Consider the following 23,986-nt stretch of genomic DNA (forward strand, 5'->3'; position numbering starts at 1 on the left):
GCCAAAGCCTTCCTCGGAAACACCACCAAAGCCGTCCCAGGAAGCACCACCAAGTCTGCCCGGTCCAAGTGTGAGCTCTGTTGATCTTGACAGCCGCACCTCCAAGAAATAGCATAAGGAGGAGAAAAAGCTGAGGAAGGAGGAGAAGGAGGACGACGAGGCGAGCAAAGAGCATTATCGCCCCATTCCAGATGGAGACTTTGAGATAGTCCAGTTTGGCGAGGATCCAGAAAAAGGAGTCAAGATTGGTACGGGGCTCCCCGAGTTGGCGAGGAAGCAGCTGAAAGCCTGCCTTAGAGAAAATGCTGACTTGTTCGCATGGCACGCTGCCGACATGCCCGGGCTGGATCCAAACATCGCTTGTCATCAACTTACTGTCGACCCACTTGCTAGTGCTGTAGTGCAACGTAGGCGTAGGCAGTCTCCCGAAAAAGCGGAGGCTGCTGAAAAAGCTGTAAAAGACCTCCTAGAGGCAAATTTTATTTCTGAAGCCAGATACACTACCTGGTTGTCAAACGTTGTACTAGTTAAAAAATCTAATGGAAAATGGCGCATGTGTGTTGACTATACCGATCTCAATAGGGCTTGCCCTAAAGATTCCTATCCTTTACCTTGCATTGATAAATTAGTCGATAATTCTTCTGGCTTTAAATTATTGTCTTTTATGGATGCATATTCAGGATACAACCAAATCCCAATGGCTGTGGCCGACAGGGGAAAAACAGCTTTCATGACCGAGTCGGGCAACTATTACTACAACGTAATGCCCTTCGGTCTAAAAAACGCTGGTGCTACATACCAGCGGATGATGAACAAAGTATTCCGGGCAGAAATAGGCGACATGCTCGAAGTCTACATGGACGACATGATCGTAAAATCCCATGAGGAAATCGACCATACCGCCCACTTACGTAAGGTCTTCGAGCAGGCCAGAAAACACAACATGCGATTCAACCCAGAAAAGTGCACCTTCGGGGTACGAGCAGGAAAGTTCCTCGGATTCTACCTAACAGAACGAGGAATCGAAGCCAACCCCGACAAATGTCGTGCCTTTACGGAGCTCCCAACTCCGAGCAACAAAAAATCCATACAAACCTTGAACGGAATGCTGACCTCATTGTCTCGCTTCGTAGCAAAATCTGCTCAACACGCATTACCGCTTTTCAAATTACTAAGGAAAGAAGCTGTGTTCGAATGGACGGACGAGTGCGAGCAGGCCCTCCAACATCTTAAGAAGGCCCTGTCCGAACCCCCAGTCCTCTCGCGCCCGGATGTCGAGGAAGTGTTATACATCTACCTCTCCGTCGCATCCGAGGCCGTCAGCGCAGCCCTTGTCCGCGAAACAACGGAAGGACAAAAACCAGTGTACTTCACGAGCAAGGCTCTACAGGGGCCCGAACTCAGATATACACAAATCGAAAAGGTGGCCCTCGCCTTGATCAACGCAGCAAGAAGACTACGTCACTACTTCCTAGCACACACAATCATAGTACGAACCGACCAACCCATCAAATCATTGCTTGGTCGACCAGACATGGCGGGCAGGATGCTCAAATGGTCCCTCGAGCTTTCCGAATTCGACATTTGTTATGAAAGCAGGAAAGCGCTAAAATCACAAGTCCTAGCAGACTTTGTGGCCGAAATGACGAGTCCAGACTCCTCGACAAGCGAGGCAGACAAATGGACAATATTCGTCGACGGAGCGTCAAGCTCCACGGGAGCAGGAGCAGGAATTATCCTGGAAAATGAAAATGGGATCATCATCGAAGTTTCCCTGGCACTATCCTTCCCGACATCAAATAACCAAGCAGAATACGAAGCCTTCCTAGCAGGGCTACGGTTGGCCGAGGACATGGAGGCAAAAGAAGTAAAAATTTTCACAGATTCACAACTTGTTGCCTCACAAGTATTGGGAGAATATCAAGCCAAAAATGATAATCTCTCTGAATATCTAGCATTAGTGAAGGAAAAAATCACTAAGTTCGAATCCGTGGAGGTGCAACACGTTCCACGCGAGCACAACAAACGGGCAGATATCCTGTCCAAACTGGCGAGCACAAAAAAGAAAGGCGGAAACAAATCCGTCATTCAGGAAGTACTCCCCCGACCAAGCATCGAGAAGGCGAACAACGTCCTCGACATTAATGTCATTGGCGACCAAAATTGCTGGATGACCCCCGTGTACAACTTCCTCGCGAATGGAACCCTCCCCGACAATCAGAAAGAGGCAGCAATAATTAGACGTCGAGCATGCGCATATGTCGTCCTCGACGGAAAGTTATATAGAAGAGGATTCTCAATCCCACTCCTTAAATGTGTCGACGAGGAAACAGTCGACTATATCTTGCGCGAGGTACACGAGGGAATCAACGCCCAGCATCTGGGAGGAAGATCGCTGGCCAGGAAAGCTCTTCGAGCAGGATACTACTGGCCCACCATGCAGCAAGACGCAAAGGACCATGTGAAGAAATGCGACAAATGTCAACGACATGGGGACATGCACCTAGCTCCTCCCCACGAACTCAAATCTTTGTCGTCACCATGGCCCTTCGCTTGGTGGGGCATGGACATACTTGGCCCCTTCACAAAGGGACTCCACCAAAATAAATTTCTGATAGTCGCCGTGGACTATTTCACCAAGTGGGTAGAGGCTGAACCCCTCTCCGACATAACGTCGTTCAGGATACTCCGTTTCTTCAAACGCGACGTACTCTGCCGATTTGGGATACCACAGGCCGTCGTCACGGACAACGGGACACAATTCACGGACAAAGGTTTCCAAGACTTCCTCGCTGCCCTGGGGACTAAGCAACATTTCACTTCCGTGGAACATCCCCAGACTAACGGGCAAGCCGAGGCCGCCAACAGAGTAATCCTGCGCGGCCTACGTCGAAGATTGGACCAGAACAAAAAGATATGGGTCGAGGAGCTTGAAAGCGTCCTTTGGGCCTATCGCACAACACCACACTCCACAACCGGGGAGACTCCATTTAGAATGGTATATGGAACAGAAGCAGTCATCCCCGTGGAGGTGGGCGAGCCATCTCGCCGAACCGAGCAACCGCTCGAAGAAGAAATGAACGACGAAGCTCTCCGTGAAGAGCTTGATCTCGTCGAAGAGATCCGCACGGGGGCATCCCTTCGGGAAGCCACCCTTAAACAAAAAATAGCTGTCCGACATGACGTCAAAGTCATCAAAAGAGAATTTGAAGTGGGCAGCCTCGTCTTAAGACGAAATACTAAGGACTCCCAGGATGGTAAATTGGCGGCCAACTGGGAAGGACCATATCGCGTCATTGACAAAACAGAAAATGGCGCGTATTATCTCGAGGATCTTCGAGGAAAGAAACTTCCTCGACCTTGGAACGCCCAAAAATTAAAACAATATTATAGCTAAGTTATTGCCAAAGTAAAAAACACTTCTAAAAGGCTGCTCGGATCCTCTAGCAACGAGCCCGACACCTCGACAACGGAAAGCACGCGGGCACACGTGCTCGATCCAAATAACTGAAAAGAAGATACTCTGGCTCAGGAAGGGCAGAGCATCTCCCCGACGAGGATGACCTTTGAGACAAGCTCCTCGTCTTCGTGCCAAGGCTTAACGCCCAGCTCGCGATGGGAAGTTCAAGCCGCGGGGACGGGCACAACAACGTGTCGGTCTCCGTATTAGCCTCAGAAAACAACTCTAGGCTAGTTAGTTCCCTAAACTTTCTAAGTTAAAACCGAGGACGAAACGCGCTCGCAACAAAAAACTTACAAATATAAAAACGGTTTTGTCGAGCAGGCATACAACAATGTCGAGCAAGTATACGAATATCAAAACCAAAAATTTGTTAAGTTAAAAACGAGCAAGCATAAAGACATGCATATTCCACGCAGGTATAACTTAGCAAAACAAAAACAATAATTTAAACATACACACGAGGAGAACGAAATAAACGAGCAGGATTAACAAAACGGGCACTGTTATAAATACCGGGCATAAAAACCCACTTGTTCAAATATTACAAAACCGGGCACGCAGGCCCCCAAATATTGTTCAAAAACAAAGAAAATTACAAGTTAACGGCGCGCAGGCCCAAATAAAACAGTCGAGGAGGATCAGGTGCTCTCATCATGGCCCACTGGGTTATCCTCCGGTGCCTGGTCCTCCCCGACAGCTTCCTCCTCAGCTTCCTCCTCCTCCTCGTCATCATCATCACCAGCTTCATCGTACTTCTCCTCCTCAAGGGCCATTTTCTGATACTCTTCAGGAATAACAATCTGCCCGTTCTCAACCCGTTTGAGCTTGTGAATGCCATCAGTAATCAAGCCATGCTCGGCATTCACAACCCTGAGTTGGGCGATCGCATTCTTCCACCCATGCACCATGCTCGCCAACATCAAGCCCCCTTGCCTTTTAATCTCCTTCACCAAGTCTGCCCGACTCACCAGCCTGGAAGTCTCAATGGCCTCGTCGGCAGCTGGAGCGAGCTTGGACTGCAGGTCCGCTATCACCGCTTCCAAGCTCTTTTTCTCCTCGGCTCTCCGGGTCTCCACCTCCTCGAGCCTTTTCTTAGCAAGCTCCAGCTCATCCCGGCTTTCCCTAACATCTTCCAGCAGCTGGCCATAATTCTCTTGCTTGCCCCTAAGGTCGATGAGCTCACCCTCCAGCTTCACAATGTGCCCCTCCAGCTTGGCGTTTCGGGCAGCCAACTTTTCCACCTCACGAGTTGGCCCCCCTTCATTTAATACCAGGGCTGTCTCCGCCAGCCGGATGACCGCAGCAATATCCTCATTCAGCTGATTCTGTCGGGCAGCTGAAGAAACACCCAGAACATAACTCTTCTCCGATGCAGGCACTTGGAGGGGATTTTTGTCAAAAAAGCTCCGGTTGCTCAAACACGCGGGGAGGACAAAACCACCGTCCCCCTCCGACAAGTCGACGATAGGCGTCATCTGTTCCTCCCGATGCCTCTTTGCACGACCTCCCGGGGTCCCAGCTGAGCTTCCCACCGGTGAAGATTGGGTGATGCTCCCCGAAGCAGTCCGTTCGGCAATCAGAATATTAGGCTTGGATCTCCTCGCCTTCTTCTTTGACTTCTCCCCTTTTTGCTCAGCAGCTATCCTCATCAGTTCGGAAGCAAGATCAGCCATTCTACCTGCAAAGTCAGAAACATGGTCAGAAAAACGGGGAGAAACTCAAAACATCAAAAAATGCTGAATTTAAAACAAGTAAAAAACGCGCAGGGTAAAACAAGTAGATACCCAACAAAGTGTGTAACGACCCGATTTTTAGTAAATCGATATTTTATATATTTGCATATATTTTGGGTTAGTGTTAAATATTTATTTACGCGACCTATGATTATTTAGCGCGAACTTAAGTTTGTGAGCGAAACCTTTGTCGTGTTAGTGGGCTTGGGCGTGTGATAGAAGCTTAGTGGGCTTAGGCAAGTTGGGCTTGAACCAAGAGAATTGGAGAGTAGTATAAGTACCAAGTCAAACCCATGAATAGGATCACAATTCATTTTTTCATGAGAAGTGAGGTTTGTAAGCTTAGAAGCAAAGCAAGAACCCTAGGAGAGCAAGAAGAAGAACTCGAGCAAGGAGAAGAGATTTAGAGGCCAAGAATCATCATTCAATCCAAGGTGAGAGTGGTTAAGCATAAGCTTGGGTGATCCAAGAGAGGGGAGGTGTCTAGCCTCCATTCCTAAACTCTCTCATCCAATTTCTTTGGGGTTTGGGTGAAGTTTCTTTATCATAAACATGTCTTTTCATCTTAGTATGCTTAATGAACATCTAGGAGGGAATATGTATATGTTTGATGATGTTTTTGCATGTTTATGCAACTTTGCTTATTTTGCAAGAAATTGACATGATTTTGTATGTGTGATGTGTTTTGGTGTTTTTGATTGTTGATACATGTATATATGTATGGTATATACATGATTGATCACTTGTTATGCATTTATAACATGTTTAGATGTATTTTTGAGTGGAATCAATGTTAAACCGCCTTAGAAACTCAAGAACAGATATTTTCTGGTGTGGTTCGCTACCTGTTCGCTCAGCGAATAGTTCGCTACGAGTTCGCTACATGTTCGCCATGTACCTGTCACCCTCTGATGTTGTTCGCTACGTGTTCGCTACGGGTTCGCTCAGCGAACAGCTCTGTGACAGCAATTTTTGTTAATGTTTGTAAAGTGTGTGTATCCATGTATTTGGTTTCGTTTTGGTTTGGAATTATTATATGTTTAATAATTGTGTTGTGTAATGGCATTTATATAAAATGTCAAAGAAGAATATTAAGGTTTGTATACTTTAATAAAGAGGGATATCAGCTTGTCTGATAAAGAAGTAAGTTGGATTAGGTTATCCATTTGTGAGTTTACCATATGTTTGGTATTTGCATGACATTCATACATTCATGCATTATTTAGGGATTTCAGACTTGTCTGATAAAGAGGATATTGGGCTTGCCCAATAAAGAGGATATCAAAGGTCAGGTTCTTTGATAAAGACGATGGTACCACATGCATTAGTCGTGTCTAGGTTGGCATGACATTGAATGTTTGGCATTAGTCGCGTTTAAGTAAATGTGCATTTATTTGGTAAGTGTTATGTGAGTTCTTTGTGTGGTCCGAAACGACGCGAAACTATCTGGTTGTGTATTTGTGAGTATGTGTTATCTGGTGTGTTGCTTATGGAGGCATGTGTGTGAGTTAGTAATATGTGATAGGTTGAATATAGGTGCGTTTCTATATTCGTATGTATGTGATTATGTTTACTAACTCTCTACCTATTTGTTATGTGCTGGACCTTTGGGGGTTCAGGTATTCAGGTCGAGGTTTCGATCGAGCTTTAGCTGTAGATCGTTTTGGTGAGGAGCACTTTTGGTGAGGAGCTAGTGTAGGCTACCTTTGTATAGTTTTGTTAAGTTAGTTTGGTTGTGATGTATATTAGTGCTCTGGTATGTTGTAACATCGAGTCGGGGATCGTTTGTATTCCGTCGTATATCGATGCGAACATCTTAACTTATGTTTTATGTAAATGAATTATCTTTTGAACTATTTTGTTCATTGCTTTGAAAATCCTTTATGTTGTGTTTTCCGCTGCGACGTTTCGTGTCGTGTGCACGATCGTTTTATAAAAATGTTTTCCCGTAGCGCTCCGGCTACTTATCTTTAAAGAGTTTTTAAGATCACGTTTTTAAGGGTAGTTAGTTCGGGGTGTTACAATAGTTGGTATCAGAGCAGGTCGGTTCATGTGAGCCATTAGGATTTTCTTTCTCTTGTATGAGCATGTGTTGGGTACACTGTTAATACATTCTAACGTCGAGTTGTGATTCGTTCAGGAATCATGGCTGCTGCTAGGACCAACGCTCAGATTGCACAAGCTTTGACTGCTTTGACTACATTGGTGGTAAGAGATAATGACCCGGGAAGGGATAGTGAGAAAAGATTGGAAAGGTTTATGTCGCATAAACCGACTCTGTTTACCGGGGGCTATAACCCGGAGGGAGCTATCAAGTGGTTAGATGAGGTGGAGATCATCTTTGAAGCAATGTGTTGTTCTGAGGAGAACAAGACTACTTTGGGAACTTATGCCCTTAGAGAGGAGGCAATCGTTTGGTGGAGGAATGTGAGACTCAGGATAGGAGTGGACGGTGTTGCTATCGTTTGGGAAACTTTCAAAAGGGAATTTTTAAGGAAGTACTTTCCGGCTGATGTGAAGAATAAGAAAGTGATTGAGTTCATGGAGCTCAAGCAAGGAAATTTATCAGTCGCCGAGTATTCGGCTAAGTTTGAAGCTTTGTGTGTGTTTAGTCCACACTACAACACGGTGGAAGCCGAAGAGGATAAGTGTGTCAAGTTCGAGAGTGGACTTCGTCCGGATAACAAGCTTTTGATTGGATTTTCTGAAATCAGGGATTTTCCGACCCTTATGACCAAGGCAAGGATTTGTGATGAAGATAGCAAAGCTAAGACCAACTACTATAAGGTTCTGAATGATAGGAAAGGAAAAGGTTTGGATCGTGGTAAGCCGTATGAGAACAAGGGCAATGGAAGTGGAAAGAAGAAGCAAGGAAGTGGAAGTTGTTACAAATGTGGAGAGCGGGGTCATATGTCATATGATTGCCCGAGGAAAAGCGACAAGTGTTTCAATTGTGGGCAGTTTGGGCACAAGGCCGATGCTTGTCGGGTGAAAGTGTTTTGTTTCAATTGTGGCGAGGAAGGTCACAAGAGTCCGGCGTGCAAGAAACCGAAGATGCCTCGTTGAGGGTTCGTTCTCTGCTTTATCTCTTAGGTAATTTCGAGGGCGAAATTCTTTTAAGGGGGGTAGAGTTGTAACGACCCGATTTTTAGTAAATCGATATTTTATATATTTGCATATATTTTGGGTTAGTGTTAAATATTTATTTACGCGACCTATGATTATTTAGCGCGAACTTAAGTTTGTGAGCGAAACCTTTGTCGTGTTAGTGGGCTTGGGCGTGTGATAGAAGCTTAGTGGGCTTAGGCAAGTTGGGCTTGAACCAAGAGAATTGGAGAGTAGTATAAGTACCAAGTCAAACCCATGAATAGGATCACAATTCATTTTTTCATGAGAAGTGAGGTTTGTAAGCTTAGAAGCAAAGCAAGAACCCTAGGAGAGCAAGAAGAAGAACTCGAGCAAGGAGAAGAGATTTAGAGGCCAAGAATCATCATTCAATCCAAGGTGAGAGTGGTTAAGCATAAGCTTGGGTGATCCAAGAGAGGGGAGGTGTCTAGCCTCCATTCCTAAACTCTCTCATCCAATTTCTTTGGGGTTTGGGTGAAGTTTCTTTATCATAAACATGTCTTTTCATCTTAGTATGCTTAATGAACATCTAGGAGGGAATATGTATATGTTTGATGATGTTTTTGCATGTTTATGCAACTTTGCTTATTTTGCAAGAAATTGACATGATTTTGTATGTGTGATGTGTTTTGGTGTTTTTGATTGTTGATACATGTATATATGTATGGTATATACATGATTGATCACTTGTTATGCATTTATAACATGTTTAGATGTATTTTTGAGTGGAATCAATGTTAAACCGCCTTAGAAACTCAAGAACAGATATTTTCTGGTGTGGTTCGCTACCTGTTCGCTCAGCGAATAGTTCGCTACGAGTTCGCTACATGTTCGCCATGTACCTGTCACCCTCTGATGTTGTTCGCTACGTGTTCGCTACGGGTTCGCTCAGCGAACAGCTCTGTGACAGCAATTTTTGTTAATGTTTGTAAAGTGTGTGTATCCATGTATTTGGTTTCGTTTTGGTTTGGAATTATTATATGTTTAATAATTGTGTTGTGTAATGGCATTTATATAAAATGTCAAAGAAGAATATTAAGGTTTGTATACTTTAATAAAGAGGGATATCAGCTTGTCTGATAAAGAAGTAAGTTGGATTAGGTTATCCATTTGTGAGTTTACCATATGTTTGGTATTTGCATGACATTCATACATTCATGCATTATTTAGGGATTTCAGACTTGTCTGATAAAGAGGATATTGGGCTTGCCCAATAAAGAGGATATCAAAGGTCAGGTTCTTTGATAAAGACGATGGTACCACATGCATTAGTCGTGTCTAGGTTGGCATGACATTGAATGTTTGGCATTAGTCGCGTTTAAGTAAATGTGCATTTATTTGGTAAGTGTTATGTGAGTTCTTTGTGTGGTCCGAAACGACGCGAAACTATCTGGTTGTGTATTTGTGAGTATGTGTTATCTGGTGTGTTGCTTATGGAGGCATGTGTGTGAGTTAGTAATATGTGATAGGTTGAATATAGGTGCGTTTCTATATTCGTATGTATGTGATTATGTTTACTAACTCTCTACCTATTTGTTATGTGCTGGACCTTTGGGGGTTCAGGTATTCAGGTCGAGGTTTCGATCGAGCTTTAGCTGTAGATCGTTTTGGTGAGGAGCACTTTTGGTGAGGAGCTAGTGTAGGCTACCTTTGTATAGTTTTGTTAAGTTAGTTTGGTTGTGATGTATATTAGTGCTCTGGTATGTTGTAACATCGAGTCGGGGATCGTTTGTATTCCGTCGTATATCGATGCGAACATCTTAACTTATGTTTTATGTAAATGAATTATCTTTTGAACTATTTTGTTCATTGCTTTGAAAATCCTTTATGTTGTGTTTTCCGCTGCGACGTTTCGTGTCGTGTGCACGATCGTTTTATAAAAATGTTTTCCCGTAGCGCTCCGGCTACTTATCTTTAAAGAGTTTTTAAGATCACGTTTTTAAGGGTAGTTAGTTCGGGGTGTTACAAAGTGTCCTCGGCAGAAACAGTTTTGCACGACAGTAATAATCTGGTATTAACGAAACGAGGTTCGATCCTCGGTCTACCATGCTTATCCAAAGCAACATCCCCTAAGCTGGTTATAACTTTGCAAGGCTTAAAGCCATCCACATACGCTTTCAGCTTCTCAAAGCCCGCCATCTCTGCCGGGGACAGGTCCTCGCCAGCCGTTAAGTACTCGTCGGTCCGCAATAAGAAATGCCCCGACGACCATGACAGCGGGAAACGCAGACTCCACTCCGTTACCTGCTCGCCCTCCTCGTCCAGCTGAGGAGACCCATCCTCAAGGAATACAGGCCTGTCCATATATAAAGAGTTCAAAGCAAACTCCGTCACCGGCCTCACTACGTAGTACCTCTCCTTGAATCCCCGAGCAGACTCCACGAACATCTTAAATATCTTGCTCGATTGATGCTTCAAGGAAATCCAACCTTGCTGGTCCCCGACCTTCTGTCGTTGGATTTTGAAGATATAGAAAAATAAAGAAACAGTGGCCTCCACCTCCAGATATCGACAAAGAATCTGGTACGCTCAGATGAACGCCAACGCGTTTGGATGAAGCTGGGAGGGAGCTACCCTTAACCGACCAAAAATCTCGGCTTCGAGGTTGTTGAAGGGCAAACGATATCCCATCTCCTTGAACGCCAGTTCGTACATGGTAAATCCACCTTCCGTGTACGGCGAACAAATCCGCTCCCCCTCAGCAGGTATGTGAACCTCCCAGTTGACCGCGCCAGCCTCCTCGACGATGGTAAAAAGCCGGGGATCCTGAGCGGTAATTGTCGAAGCAATGCCCCGAGGCTCGGGCGCAACCCAGGCCAGCTCCGGATCTGTTATGGTGTCGACCAGCTTATGTTTTGACGCCGCTTGGCTCCCCGTAGCCTCCTCTGTGTCTGACATTTCGAATACCTGAAAAGCAGCGAAAATAAAGTGAATTCGACAGTCATATCAAATCCACCCTTTCACCACAATTCAAGTGAAAGGGCGTGTAGTAGGGCGAGGACGCTGTCCCCGACCAAAAGCCCTTATCAAAATGGCAAAACAAAGACAAAAACAGAGGAGACGAGGAGAACCATTTAACAAAAACGGGGAGAAGCTCCCCGACACAAGCTCAAAACGTTGCTCGACGCTTAGAAGCAAACTTAGTTTTGCATAAAATCCTAAAGTCAAAAACGGGGAGAAGGTCCCCGACACAGAGTTTTTACAAACTCATTTTTCTCAAAAGAAAAAGCGGGGAGAAGGTCCCCGACATTCATACAATTCATAAAGACGCTCAAAATATGCGCGAAGGCGAAAACGGGGAGAACTAACCTAGTTTTTTGCTACAATAAACGGGGAGAGGAAACAACACTCTCCTCCACGACATAAAACCCAGAATTCCCAGAAATTCAAACTACTCATGGTGTTCTTTGCAGAACCCAGAAGATTCATCTTCATATTCATCACTTTAGCCCAGAAATGCATGAATGTTCATCAACATTCAAACGATTTTTCCAGAAACCCATATGTTCTTCATTTTCCCAGAAAGTCTAACGAAAAACAGGCTTGAATCTAACGAGAAAAGGTCAAGGATTTAAGGCACCAACACATAGGGCAAAATGGGTACAAAACAAACCCAAAACAACAGAAGCAAAAGGCAAATAAAAGCAAAACTACAAGTAAAGTTCAAAGGGCCAAAACGCATGAAAATGCAAACACAGAGTTACCATCAACATAGAGTGGATCTCAAAATCAAAGAGGAAAAAGAACTTTGGTTACCTTTGATTAGGAAGAAATTCGAAGTTTGGAGCTTGAAGTCTGCGGGCTTGGAACACGAACCTTTGGAATACGAATGGCAACAGCAAATAGCAAGCAGCAACAAGTGCAGAGGAAACAAACAGGTGAAGAAGGGAAAAGCTACAAATGACCTTTCCTCCCCCTATTTATAGACTCTCCAAACCCTGCACCTACATCACAAAAAGATACGCCCCTTTCATCACCACCGTTGATCAAAATCTTACGGCCCTGATTAAAACCCATCAAAGGGCCCTGATTCAATCTGATGAGAATCGAAGAGACGCGCCAATCCAACGGCTTAAACGCCTCCTCGTAAAACGAAGCAACAGATGCGTGTTCCCAATGTCATCATTGCACCCGTCAAATAGCCCATACACGTGGCAACAAAAGATGAAGAATCCGTCTTTTCACATCCCATCGAACAGACCACGCGTCTCTCGAGGGACTCATCGTCATCACCAACGCAATTATCTCCCCGACATAACGGACAAGCGCGAATTACGGGCAAGCAAAACAAACGCCGTAAATAAACGTGCCCGCAAAAACAGGCAACATCAACAAGATGCACTTAACACAACACCTCCTCGACAACCCGTCGAGGAAAGTAAAAGCAAATGACCTAGAAAGGCAAAATTCCTTCCCCGTAATTTCCTCCACGAACATCCTGGCACGCGTCACGAGCAAAAGGAAATTTCCTCCTTGGATACTTCTCCTCGTCGTGCCAAGGAGGAATTTACGAGCAACATACAAGTGCGCCCCTCGCGCAAACGAGCAACAATCATGGCCAATGAATTATGAACTCCTCCTAGGAGTGACGGGGAAAACAACTCCTCGACATACGGGGCCTGGACCTTAAGTCATTACTCCTATGCCTAGGAGCAACGACTTGGGGGGCTCCTGTTCTGGACTGGGCCAAGAGCTGGCCCAATCCCTTCTGCCCGGAGTTTGGGGCACAGCCCAATAAGGGGAGACTTCCCCGACACGTCAGCTAATGACGTGCCCTGCTCGACATAATGGGTAAGCAGCACGTCAAACACGTGCTCGCCTAACCATGCATGCCGATCCATTCAACCGTAGCTTAACAGCTAAGCAGCACGTTTAGCACGTGCTCCTTTATCCAAGCACACCTGTCATCGAGCCTATCCCTTACCCGCGAATAGCGGAACGGCTCCAACCAAGATAGAGGCAAATAACGGCCTTCCCCTACGATACAGGGACTATCTTGGCAGTTGAGTCTATTGGGCCGGTTATCCCGGCCCAATAGACCAACCTTTGGCCCAGCGCTGGGGGCACTATATAAGCTCTCCTAGACAGGAGAGCCAGGTATTCTGAATCATTAGCATTCATACTTTCTCTCTCTTCTTTTGTATCTCTCTGTTCACTTTGCTGACTTAGGCATCGGAGCACCTGCAGGTACAAACCCCCCCTCCGGTGTGGACGCTCGCTCAACGGACCGGCCATCAATCTATTCTGATCACCAGGTACGATCAATATCTTTATTACAAACAAACAAACAAACAAACAGAAAACAAAATTATGACAATCAATCGCACACAAAAAATTTAATTTGCTGTATATATGTTGTTAACCCTCTGGATATTATATTCAGAAGATTGAGGAATGTTCTAACAAAGATTCTTTAATATTTCTCATACAAAAAAATCTTTAATTGGAAGTTTAAAATGTCTAAAAAAACCGATTTTCAGCATTTTATTGGAAGTTTGAAAATAAAGTATTTTATGTCATAATTTAGTAATTTTTTTTCAAGAAGTCAGTAATATTTTAGAGTCTGTTTGTTACAAATTACAAAAATAGTGATTTTGATGTAAAATAATTTAGAGATTAGTTTTTAGAAATTTTTAGAAAAGTTTAATTTACTTTGTGTTTGTTTATTATAATAAAATTATTTTTTTTTAAATAAAATAATCTTTAGTTTGTTTGGATACAACTTATAAAAGTGATTTTTTTAATTACAAATAACTTTCTTGTTTTAACATTTCTTTTCTCTCTCGTCTAAAAAAATATAGAGTAAATAGGGTTTTACCCCCCTGCAAAATGGACGAATTTTGCATTACCCACTTGCAAAAACATATTTTGTGATTACCCCCTGTAATATAAAGATTCATTCAATTACCCCCTAATTCGCCAACTAGACATGGAATCTTTTTTTGTTATGATGTGGCATGCATATGTGGATTTTCTTAGAATTTTTATTTATTTTTATTATTATAATTATTCCAAATCATTGTTATTTAAAATAAAAAAAATAAAAAAAATCTTCATCTCAAATCCCACAATTTTTTTTCTTCCAAAAAACAACTTTCATATCAAATCTCAGGAAGCAACTTTCATCTCAAATCCCTAAATCGAAAAAAAAAAAAATCATCATCTCCACAGTTCCTCCAATTCAAACTCTTCCTCCACCTCCTCCATAACCACCACCACCAACAACAACCCTAACATAATCAACTCCTTCATCCCTCTCCTTCATGATCTCTACCTCTCACGTGTTTATTCCTTTGATCTTGGTGAATGATATGGGTTGGGTTAGCAATTACAAGTTCAAGAAAAATAACAACAACACATGTTCTCCAAACATCATTAATTCTGATTTAATTTTAATTTTTTGGAAAATCAACAAACAACAAAATTCAGATCTGAAAATCGGCGGAAATTAGTGAGAGTGATGCTGCAAGGAAGAGAGATGCAATTGGTGGGAAAGAGAGATGGACGACGACAGTGGTGGTGGCTGGTGGTGGAGAATGAACCGTGAGATTTTATGTTTTGAGAAACTTATGAGTTTTTTATGGTTTTGGATTTATGGGTTTGAGAGTGAATTGATGAGATGAAATTTAAGATTGAAGATGAAGTTTGTTGTTGTTGTTTTGATTTTTTTTTTTTAATTGAATGAAAGAATGGGTTGTTGTTGTTTGTTCTTCCCATAAGAGTGGTAAAGATTGTTGATGTTTCTTGCTGTTTGTTTTTCCCCTTTTTTGTTTTTTGTTTTTTATTTTTTATTTTTTTTAAATGACATAGCTCAATATGTGGCAAAATAAAAATTAAATAAATAAAAACAGTAAAAAAAGCCATGTGTAAAAAAAAAAAACCACGTATGGTTGCCATGTCAGCAAAATTAAGATTCCAAATCCATGTTGTCAATTCAGGGGGTAAAACAAAGAATCTTAATATTACGAGGGGGAATCACAACTTTTTATTTTACAGGGGGTAATGCAAAACTCTCCTATTTTGCAGGGGGTAAAACCCTATTTACCCAAAAATATATTATTTTATAAGCTGGTATAGGAAGTAGGAACATCAGCAATAGCTGCACACGAAAGGTGGACACCACTGGAGCAAGGAAAGTACAAGTGTAATGTTGATGCGTTGATATTTAAGGAGCAAAATTGTTTAGGTTAAGTTTCAATTGGAGACAAGCCAACAATGTAGCTCGTTTGTTAGCAAGAGCGGTGTTGTTCTCTGCTATTCGCCAATATTTTGATTATATATCATCCTATATTGAATTTGAGTTGATGAATGAAATAAATTAAGTTTATTGCGGTACAAAAAAAAAGGGTATTTTCTTTTCTTTTTTGTCAACTAGTCTAGTGGCTAGAAATTTCACCTTAAAGGTGAATAAGTGGAGTGTCCGGGGTGGATAAGTGGAGTGTCCATGGTTCGAAGCCCGGCTCCTGCACATACAGTGCGATGTCCCTACTAACTGAGCTAAACTCACATTGACAAAAAAAAAGGCTTAAATGCACTTTTGATCCCCCTATTTTCAAAAAAATGAAGTTTTGGTCCCCTATTTTAAAAACCAACTTTTTAGTCCCCCAATTTTAATTTTTTTTTGAGTTTTGATCCCCCATCCCATTTTAAGGCTAATTTTATTGATGTGGCATTGCCACAAATGCATATCAGCATCCATGTGGACAAATTTAATATACATGTCATTATTTATTTTTAATTCAATAAAACTTATTTTATAAAATATTTTAATTACTAAAATTATAGTATTTTTTAAAAAGAAATCAATCAAAAAATAATTCAAAAAAAATCAAAAATCACATCAAACAATCCATAGCCCCCATTATCATCATCCACTTATCCAGTTATCTTTACTCTTCTTACCAACCCAGAAAACAAAATAATCATGTTTCATCATCGTATCATCATCGTAAACTCATTAAAATAAAAATCTCAAAATTCACAACATCTAATTTATTAAACCTAAGAAAAAACAATCACAACATGGACATGGTCCTCTTTTATTCAAATCAAACAATTGCATATTGAAAGCAAGTTTTGTGTTTCAAGAACCTCCAACTTTTATCATCATCCAACTTTATATAAAACCAATCTAGAATTCAACTTCAAACAATTTCTGGGTTTTCATTCAAATTCATCCAAAGTCATAGATAGTTTAAAGAGTATGAGTAATTTCTATTGAAACACAAAATCATCTCTAATTTCTTTTTGTTTTTAAAAATTCAGAAATTGTTGAGTTTGAACGGAAATCATAGAATTTGTGAAATCCATAAGAAGGATTCTCTCTGACGGTGAATAAAATTCTAGTAGTTGAAGGTTTGATAATTAGGGTTTCAAATTTCATATTTTATAAGATTTAACAATTATTATTTCAGTTGATTATATAATTCTAATAATTAAAATATTTTATAAATAAAGTTTTATTGAATTTAAAAATATATAATAATGACATGGATATTAAATTTGTCCACATGAATGTTGCTACATCATTAGTTACAAGACCACATCAACAAAATTAACCCCAAAATGGGATGGTGGATCAAAACTCAAAAAAATGAAAATTGGGGGACTAAAAAACTAGTTTTTTAAATAGGAGGACCAAAACTTCATTTTTTTGAAAATAGGGGGACCAAAAATGCATTTAAACCAAAAAAAAAGTCATTTCAAATAAATGACAATTTGACTTTTTTTTTTTTGGGAATATCCAAAAACCCAACTGCTCCAAACAGTTAGCGATAGTTATAATTGTGGTTTTTTTTTTTTTATAAACTATTTTATTTTATTTTAAAGTGTTAAATAAATTTTTGGTCCGTATAAATATCTCGAACTTTATTTTTAGTCCTTATAAAATTTTTCAGTAACTTTTTGTCCCTACTTTTCATAAAACTCTTGTATACTTTCATATTTTTGAATGATTTTTTGTATTCATGTTTATAATATTATAAGAACATCTCCCATAAAAATTTATAATTTTTAGGCTAAATTGCACTTTGGTCCCCTAAGTTTCACAAAGTTGCAATTTTGTCCCCCTAATTTTCAAAATAACACTTTTGACCCCTATCTTTACCCGCTTTTCAAAAGATCAATTTTGACCAAGTCAACGCCGATGTGGCAAGTCACTTAAGTAACTCGGCTGCCACGTCAGCTTCTTTTGCCACATAATAATTAACAAAAAATTAAATTAAATAAAAAGGAATAGAAGGAAGTCATGTGTAGGAGCATAGAGATCCTTATCAATCCTTCAGACTGGTTTGGTTGGACTAGACTTGCGAAGGTAACTAACTAGGCTGGTTTTGTTTCTCTAATTTGGTATTGTCTCTAATCCGAGAGTTGCCATATTTGCAGCAGGCATTGCAACAGAGAACGAGGCTGCCGCCGAGGATCCAAATCGGAGATCGGTGAGTTTGTGTGTGAAAAAGGAAATTTTGAAGGTATTCTATATGGCCTATATTGTTGATGCAGCTGGTACTATTGTGGGGTCAGCATTAGGTGTTACAACAACTGCAACATTTGTGGAATCATCAGCTGGGATGAGAGAAGGGGGTAGGACAGGATTAACAGCTGTGATTATTGGTTTGTTTTTCTTCTTGTCATTGTTTTTCACTCCTCTTTTCTCAAGTGTTCCTCCATGGGCTATAGGTCCTTCACTTGTGATGGTTGGGGTAATGATGATGAAAGTTGTGAAGGATATTGACTGGACAAATATAAAGGAGGCTGTTCCTGCTTTTGCTATAATGCTTCTTATGCCTCTAACATATTCCATATATCAAATGGGATTGTTGCTGGTATTGGACTTTATGTTTCTTTTAGTCTTTTTGACTATGCTGCACTGCAAGTATCATAAATTGGTTGGGGGAAATGAGAAGAATCGTGATTAAGGAGCATAATCAAGTGTCGGCCACTACAACAGGTGTTGACTCAATAGTGAAAATTATTTGAAATTTTAGTGTATCCTTGCTTGTCTAGGGATCTCTAGTTATAAGAGACCTAAGCAGTTACAAGATAAATTGCATTCGTAGTAGTAGCCTAGTGAGGGTGGTTTTGTATATTTATTTAGGAAATGGATTAGGTGCAGTCGACTTTTCTGTTCAGTCGTTTTATAGCCGTCCAATCATGATCGGACAGTTAAAACAAATGCAATCGACAAATACAGTTTTTAAATCCAGTCGTCTGAAATATGTTTATAATATTTCAAAAACACAAAAATAGAGACCAAGTAAAAAGTAACATCTTCAATTGAAAAATAAAACCAAAATAATTATAGGATAATAACAACAATAAGATTAAGAACAGTACTCAGGTTTTAATTGATAATATAAAGCTATTCTAGTACACAGGGCAAAGAGGTAGCAAAAGAACATCTAAACATTGCAGCATAGGACTCTACTAACATCAGTTGTGGTTTATATGTACAGAAATGATACGCTCAAACTTGTTCACAACCCGAAAAACACACACATCACCTGGTTTAATATTATTTTCTCTTTGAAAATCTAACCATCCACTTGCCAACCATGTTTTTTTATGGCAAAGGACCGGCCACAATCTCCCCAGTGGATCCCTAAGCAACACCACCATCCCCTTCGTTCCTATTCCAGCTCGAGATAACGACAAGCATAGTGACAATTTCTGCAGTACATGAAAGTCCAAATGGTCAAAAACTGATATTGATAGAAGAATATTGAGCAACCATGGACAATTTAAAATTACAACAAAGATGACAGTAGTAAATTTTAGCATTCAATCAGATGGAGAATCACGAGCATTCAAAATAAAAATAAAAATAAAAATAAAATCTAGTTCTGAGCTAGATGCAACCATAAACCCTGCTCCTACAATCCCAGTTTGTAAGGCAAAATCAATTTAGTATAAATAAACTACAAAACAATAACAATGTATATAAATACAACCGCAGATAGCGGTGTTAATTTCATACAAGATAATGATTATTAGTGAGCACTTCAGAGGTGACAGTTTCCGCAGCTTCAGCTTCATTAAACTCTCCCTCAATAACCTCTGGCGACCCTGCAATCGAACATCTTAATTTAAATGTAAACAAATGCATGCAGCCACAAGTAATGAAAGTGGGAGATACAAAGAAAAACACCTGTCGCATTTAATTTGTCATTGAAACTGCCCAACTTGGGAGTCATTTCCATAGGCACTTCCTTTATTTCACCTGAAATTATAACAACTGAAATGATTACTTCGGGTGAATCAAGAGGCTCCTCTGAGAAAAAATATATTTAGACTGAAAAGACGCACCAAAGTGAATTCGATCATTTAAGAGATTGGAGGTATCATTGGGTTCCTGTTTAGCGTTCTGAAAACCAGCAATATCAATAATATGCAAAGCATGTTGGCGACTTAGTAACTTCGAATTTAATCAGTTGGAAAAATTACAAGCATTCAAAAAATTGAACTATCTCTGCGAAGTGCAAACATAACTTGTGCTACCAAAATCCCAGTTTGTGAGGCAAAATCAATTTATCTCAAACTATATAACAATGCATAAAACAAGCTCAAATAGGGACGGTTAGTTTCGTACCATACGGTCATTATCAGTGAGCACCACAGACGAGACAGTGGCAGCAGTCTCAAAGTGCCTGTCAATATCTTGATTAAACTCTCCCTTAACAACCTTTGGCAACTCTGCGATCAAACATAGCTATCCGTGAGACAGAATCCAGTAATGTATGTGCCAATAAATGCAAGCAGCCACAAACAATGATAATGAGAAATATAAAAGAAAACACCTGTTGCATGCAATATATCATTGAAATTGAAACTGCCAATTTTGGGAGTCATGTTCATAGGCACTTCCTTCATTTCACCTGAAATCATAATGGTTAATTGATTACTTCAAGAGAATCAAGTGGCTCTGTGAATATATATATATATATATATATATATATATATATATATATATATATATATGGGGAGGGATCAAATTACACCGGTGTAACATTTGAGTAATGTTACACCGTTCAATAACACTTAAACGAATACAAATTTTACAAAATCTACCGTTGGATTGAAAGCTTATATCGTATAGATCATCTATGTTGAATTGTATAAAAATCTAAAATCGTTTGATATGTTTTTGAGATAGATCAAGATTAACGGTATTCAATAAAAACGCATAAACCATTAATCTTCATCGGTCTCAATAACATATCAAACGATTTTAGATTTTTGTAAAATTTAACATGGATGATTTATACGATATAAGCTTTCAATCCAACGGTGGATTTTGTAAAATTTGAATTCGAATAAAGCTGTCAATTTATAAGTTTTTTTTTTATCATTTTTGCAAATTTATGTGCCTGTGTAGGGTTAGAATTTGCCCCGACTACTAAGAATATATATATATATATATATATATATATATATATATATATATATATATATATATATATATATATATATATATATATATATATATATATATGTATGTATAAACTGAAAAGTCGCACCAATGTGAATTTGAGCATTTAGGAAATTTCTGATCTTGTTGCACCTCTCTTCAGCCGCCGAATCACTTCCTAAAAATGAGCCAATGTAATGAAAAACTTAAAAATAAAATAAAATAAAAAAAAATAAAAAAAAACTGTAGGAAATCATCGCATATATTTTAAGAAAATAAACCAAGAAGCCTGGAGTCCTATTATGTGTGAAACAAACCAAGCTGTGCAATATTTATCTGATGATCCATTAACAAAATGAACAAGAAGCAGCTCTGTTAAATGGAGTACCTAAGCCTTCAGCAAACAGGCACTCTTGAATTTCCTTTTCGGACATGATGAATTTTCCCTCTTTGTTTTCTTCAAGTTTCAAAGTAGAAGTCTTGGCATATCCACTTTTGCCTGAATCACCAACAGAATTGTTTCCTCCAGAAGTTTCAAAGCGACTCTCATTATCTTGATTAAACTTTGGCAACTCTGCAATCAAACACGGTTATCAGTGAGACAGAATCCAGTAATGTCCGTGCGGATAAATGCGCTAGCCACAAATAATGATAGTGTGAAACATAAAAGAAAACACCTGTTGCATGCAATTTATCAGTGAAACTGCACATTTTGGGAGTCATGTTAATGGGCACTTCATTCAATTCACCTGTAATCATAATACTTGATTAATTACTTCAGGGGATTCAAGTACCTCGTTTGAAAATATATATATAAAAAAACTGAAAAGACACACCAATGTGAATTTGAGCATCTGAGAGATATCTCGTCTCATTGGGCCACTCTCCATATATCACCTCTGAATCACTTCCTAAAAATGAGCCAATGTAATAAAAAAATAATAAAAAGCTGGCTGTAGGAAATCATAAGATTTAAGAAAATAAACCAAGCCTAGAGCCGTATTATTGTGTGAAACAAAGTTAATATTTATCTGATCCATCAACAAAATGAACAAGAAGCTATTCTATTAATTGTAGTACCTAAGCCTTCAGCAAACTGGCACTCTTCAATTTCCTTTTGGGATATGATGGATTTTCCCTTTTTGTTTTCTTCAAGTTTCAAAGGAGGAGACTCGTCATGCACGCCTTTGTCAGAATCGACGAGAGAATTGTTTCTTCCAAAAATTTCAACTTCAAGTGCATTTGAGGGACTTTCGTCTTTGGATATTGTCGCCTCAGCACTTCCTAAAAATAAGTCAATGTAATGGAAAATATTAAATTGGCAATTATAGGAAATCATCACACATAGTATATTACAAGAAATAAACCATGATTCTTGACGCCCTACAAGTGTGTGAAACAAAAACCATGCTTTGAAATACTTATCTGACCCCTTTACAAAACAAAAACGAAGTTATTCGGTTAATTATAGTACCTAAGCTCTCAACAAGTTGGCACTCTTGAGCCTCCCTATCGAACATAATGGATTTCTGCTCTTTATTTTGTCCATGTATAAGAGCAGAACTATCGTCATATGCGCTTTTATCTGTCTCACCAAGATAACTGTTTCTTCCCAACAATAAAAGTTTAGATGCATATGAGGTATCCCCTGTACCCAACACTTCTTCAAGCATAGGATCTTTGTTAAAAACAGCTAGATCATCATTTTGATATATGTAGCTTGTTATGTAACATGGGTCTTCAATGTGTTCTGATGTACACTTAGATCGAACCCTTCGATCCTCATTATCATTTTCTGAAATATTTTCTATGCAATTTTGTCTAACAAACTTACCACTTCTATCTCTCTTTCTCCCATTTCTTTTTTTAGAAAAATCTAGTCTTTCACACACAGATTCATCATAGATCTTGACATCAAAATTCAACTTGTTAATGAAATTGAATACCACAATATCTCCAATTTCAAGCCCATGCTCCTTTGAGAAAACATCCCATCCTTCCTTAAAAGCAAAAGAACCGTCAACTTTTGATATTGTAACAATTGTTCGCCCTCCCGCTGAATCCTCGAGATTGATTTTCTTACCAATCAAGGTTGACATAATATGATTCAACTTTGGTGGAAGATACTGCATTTTATTTTAAATAAAAGATGTAAAATATATACAACATCATAAATAGACATGTTCACAAACATGAATCAAAACAATGAATGAATGTATTTTTAATCAAGCTAAAAAAAAAGAAAAAAAGTATTGACTTGTATATATTGTCACACACAATAGCCAAAAAAAAATGTGCATGTGTGAATTTGCAATTAGTTTGACAGAATTACATCGAGTAAACCCTAAACTCGCCGTAATTTTGGTAAACCTACCGTAAGCAATTTAACAGTAAACAAGTTAGAAATGTAAAAGATAATGTTGAGGAAGATACCAAAACATTGAAATCATCAGTATGAGGACGGATGAGCTTGTAGAAAGAGTTAGGGGAGGTTGTGGGTGTTCGATGAGAGTGAAAGAATCGACAGTTGTGAAGACAAGATAGACACACTTGTTGTGGATTGCGACCCATTAATTACAATCTTGAAAAGGAAAATGTAGAACTAGAAGAGAGGCGAATACACAGAGAGTCAGGAAAAATAAATGAAAATGTTGAAATGCTTGTTGAGTTTAGAGTTATGTGATGATTTCATATAGTACTCCCTCCGGTCATTATTAATTTATTAATTTAGTCAATAATGTATCAGATTCATCAATTTTACTATGAACCTAAAGAATGGTTTTTACTTAGACCATGTGTAGTGGTGTTGAATGAGGGGTGTTGAATGAAGGTCAACATGTTGAAACTATTGGAGTGAAGGTGTTTAATGTGATGTGGAGGAGGGAGATGATGAATGAATTCAACATGTTGAATCTGCAACCAGGGGGACGCGTGCCGCTTCTTTATTTGCGCAGCCAGGCGCGTGCGTCACACGCGCGGACAGGGCGCGTGTGTGCAGAGGGCGGAGAGAGAATTTGTTTTTTAAGATAAAGCGTGCCACTTGTTAGCTGCTGATTGGTTCGCTGGATTTTTATCCTTTGAACTCAATTATCTCATTGCAAATTAATTTTTTATTTTTTTACCAAAATTCGTGATTTTTTTTTCTCTACAAATAGAGACTTGGTTCATTTCATTTGGACACAGAAAAAAAAACAAGTTTTTCACTATCTTAATCTATTATTATCTTTCTAATTAGTCTTTCTTTTGAAGTTTTAATCT

General features: G+C 39.7%; 2 protein-coding genes across 3 annotated transcripts; one reads left to right on the plus strand and one right to left on the minus strand.

Annotated features, from left to right (window-relative positions):
• The first annotated feature begins 12,151 nt into the window (after positions 1-12,151).
• LOC123895855 (adenine/guanine permease AZG2-like) lies at positions 12,152-18,239 on the plus strand. The gene is made up of 2 exons (XM_045946330.1): positions 12,152-12,200; positions 17,707-18,239. The coding sequence occupies exons 1-2, from the start codon at positions 12,152-12,154 to the stop codon at positions 18,237-18,239; spliced, it is 582 nt and encodes a 193-aa protein (XP_045802286.1).
• A 405-nt stretch (positions 18,240-18,644) lies between these two features.
• LOC123897020 lies at positions 18,645-23,593 on the minus strand. Of its 2 annotated transcripts, XM_045947517.1 has the most exons (13): positions 23,162-23,593; positions 22,203-22,854; positions 21,809-22,012; positions 21,565-21,639; positions 21,406-21,477; positions 21,117-21,302; positions 20,838-20,906; positions 20,118-20,195; positions 19,910-20,013; positions 19,627-19,684; positions 19,469-19,540; positions 19,298-19,386; positions 18,645-18,990 (listed from the first exon to the last, which is right to left on the minus strand). In XM_045947517.1, the coding sequence occupies exons 1-13, from the start codon at positions 23,297-23,299 to the stop codon at positions 18,754-18,756; spliced, it is 2,034 nt and encodes a 677-aa protein (XP_045803473.1). In that variant the 5' UTR covers positions 23,300-23,593; the 3' UTR covers positions 18,645-18,753. The 2 variants fall into 2 exon arrangements, with proteins under 2 accessions (XP_045803473.1, XP_045803474.1); XM_045947518.1 differs by lacking the exons at positions 21,117-21,302; positions 21,406-21,477; positions 21,565-21,639 and having other exon boundaries at positions 23,162-23,409.
• Positions 23,594-23,986: the final 393 nt, after the last annotated feature.

This window comes from Trifolium pratense, linkage group LG7 (genome assembly GCF_020283565.1).
Source record: "Trifolium pratense cultivar HEN17-A07 linkage group LG7, ARS_RC_1.1, whole genome shotgun sequence".
NCBI classification, from domain to species: Eukaryota; Viridiplantae; Streptophyta; class Magnoliopsida; order Fabales; family Fabaceae; genus Trifolium; species Trifolium pratense.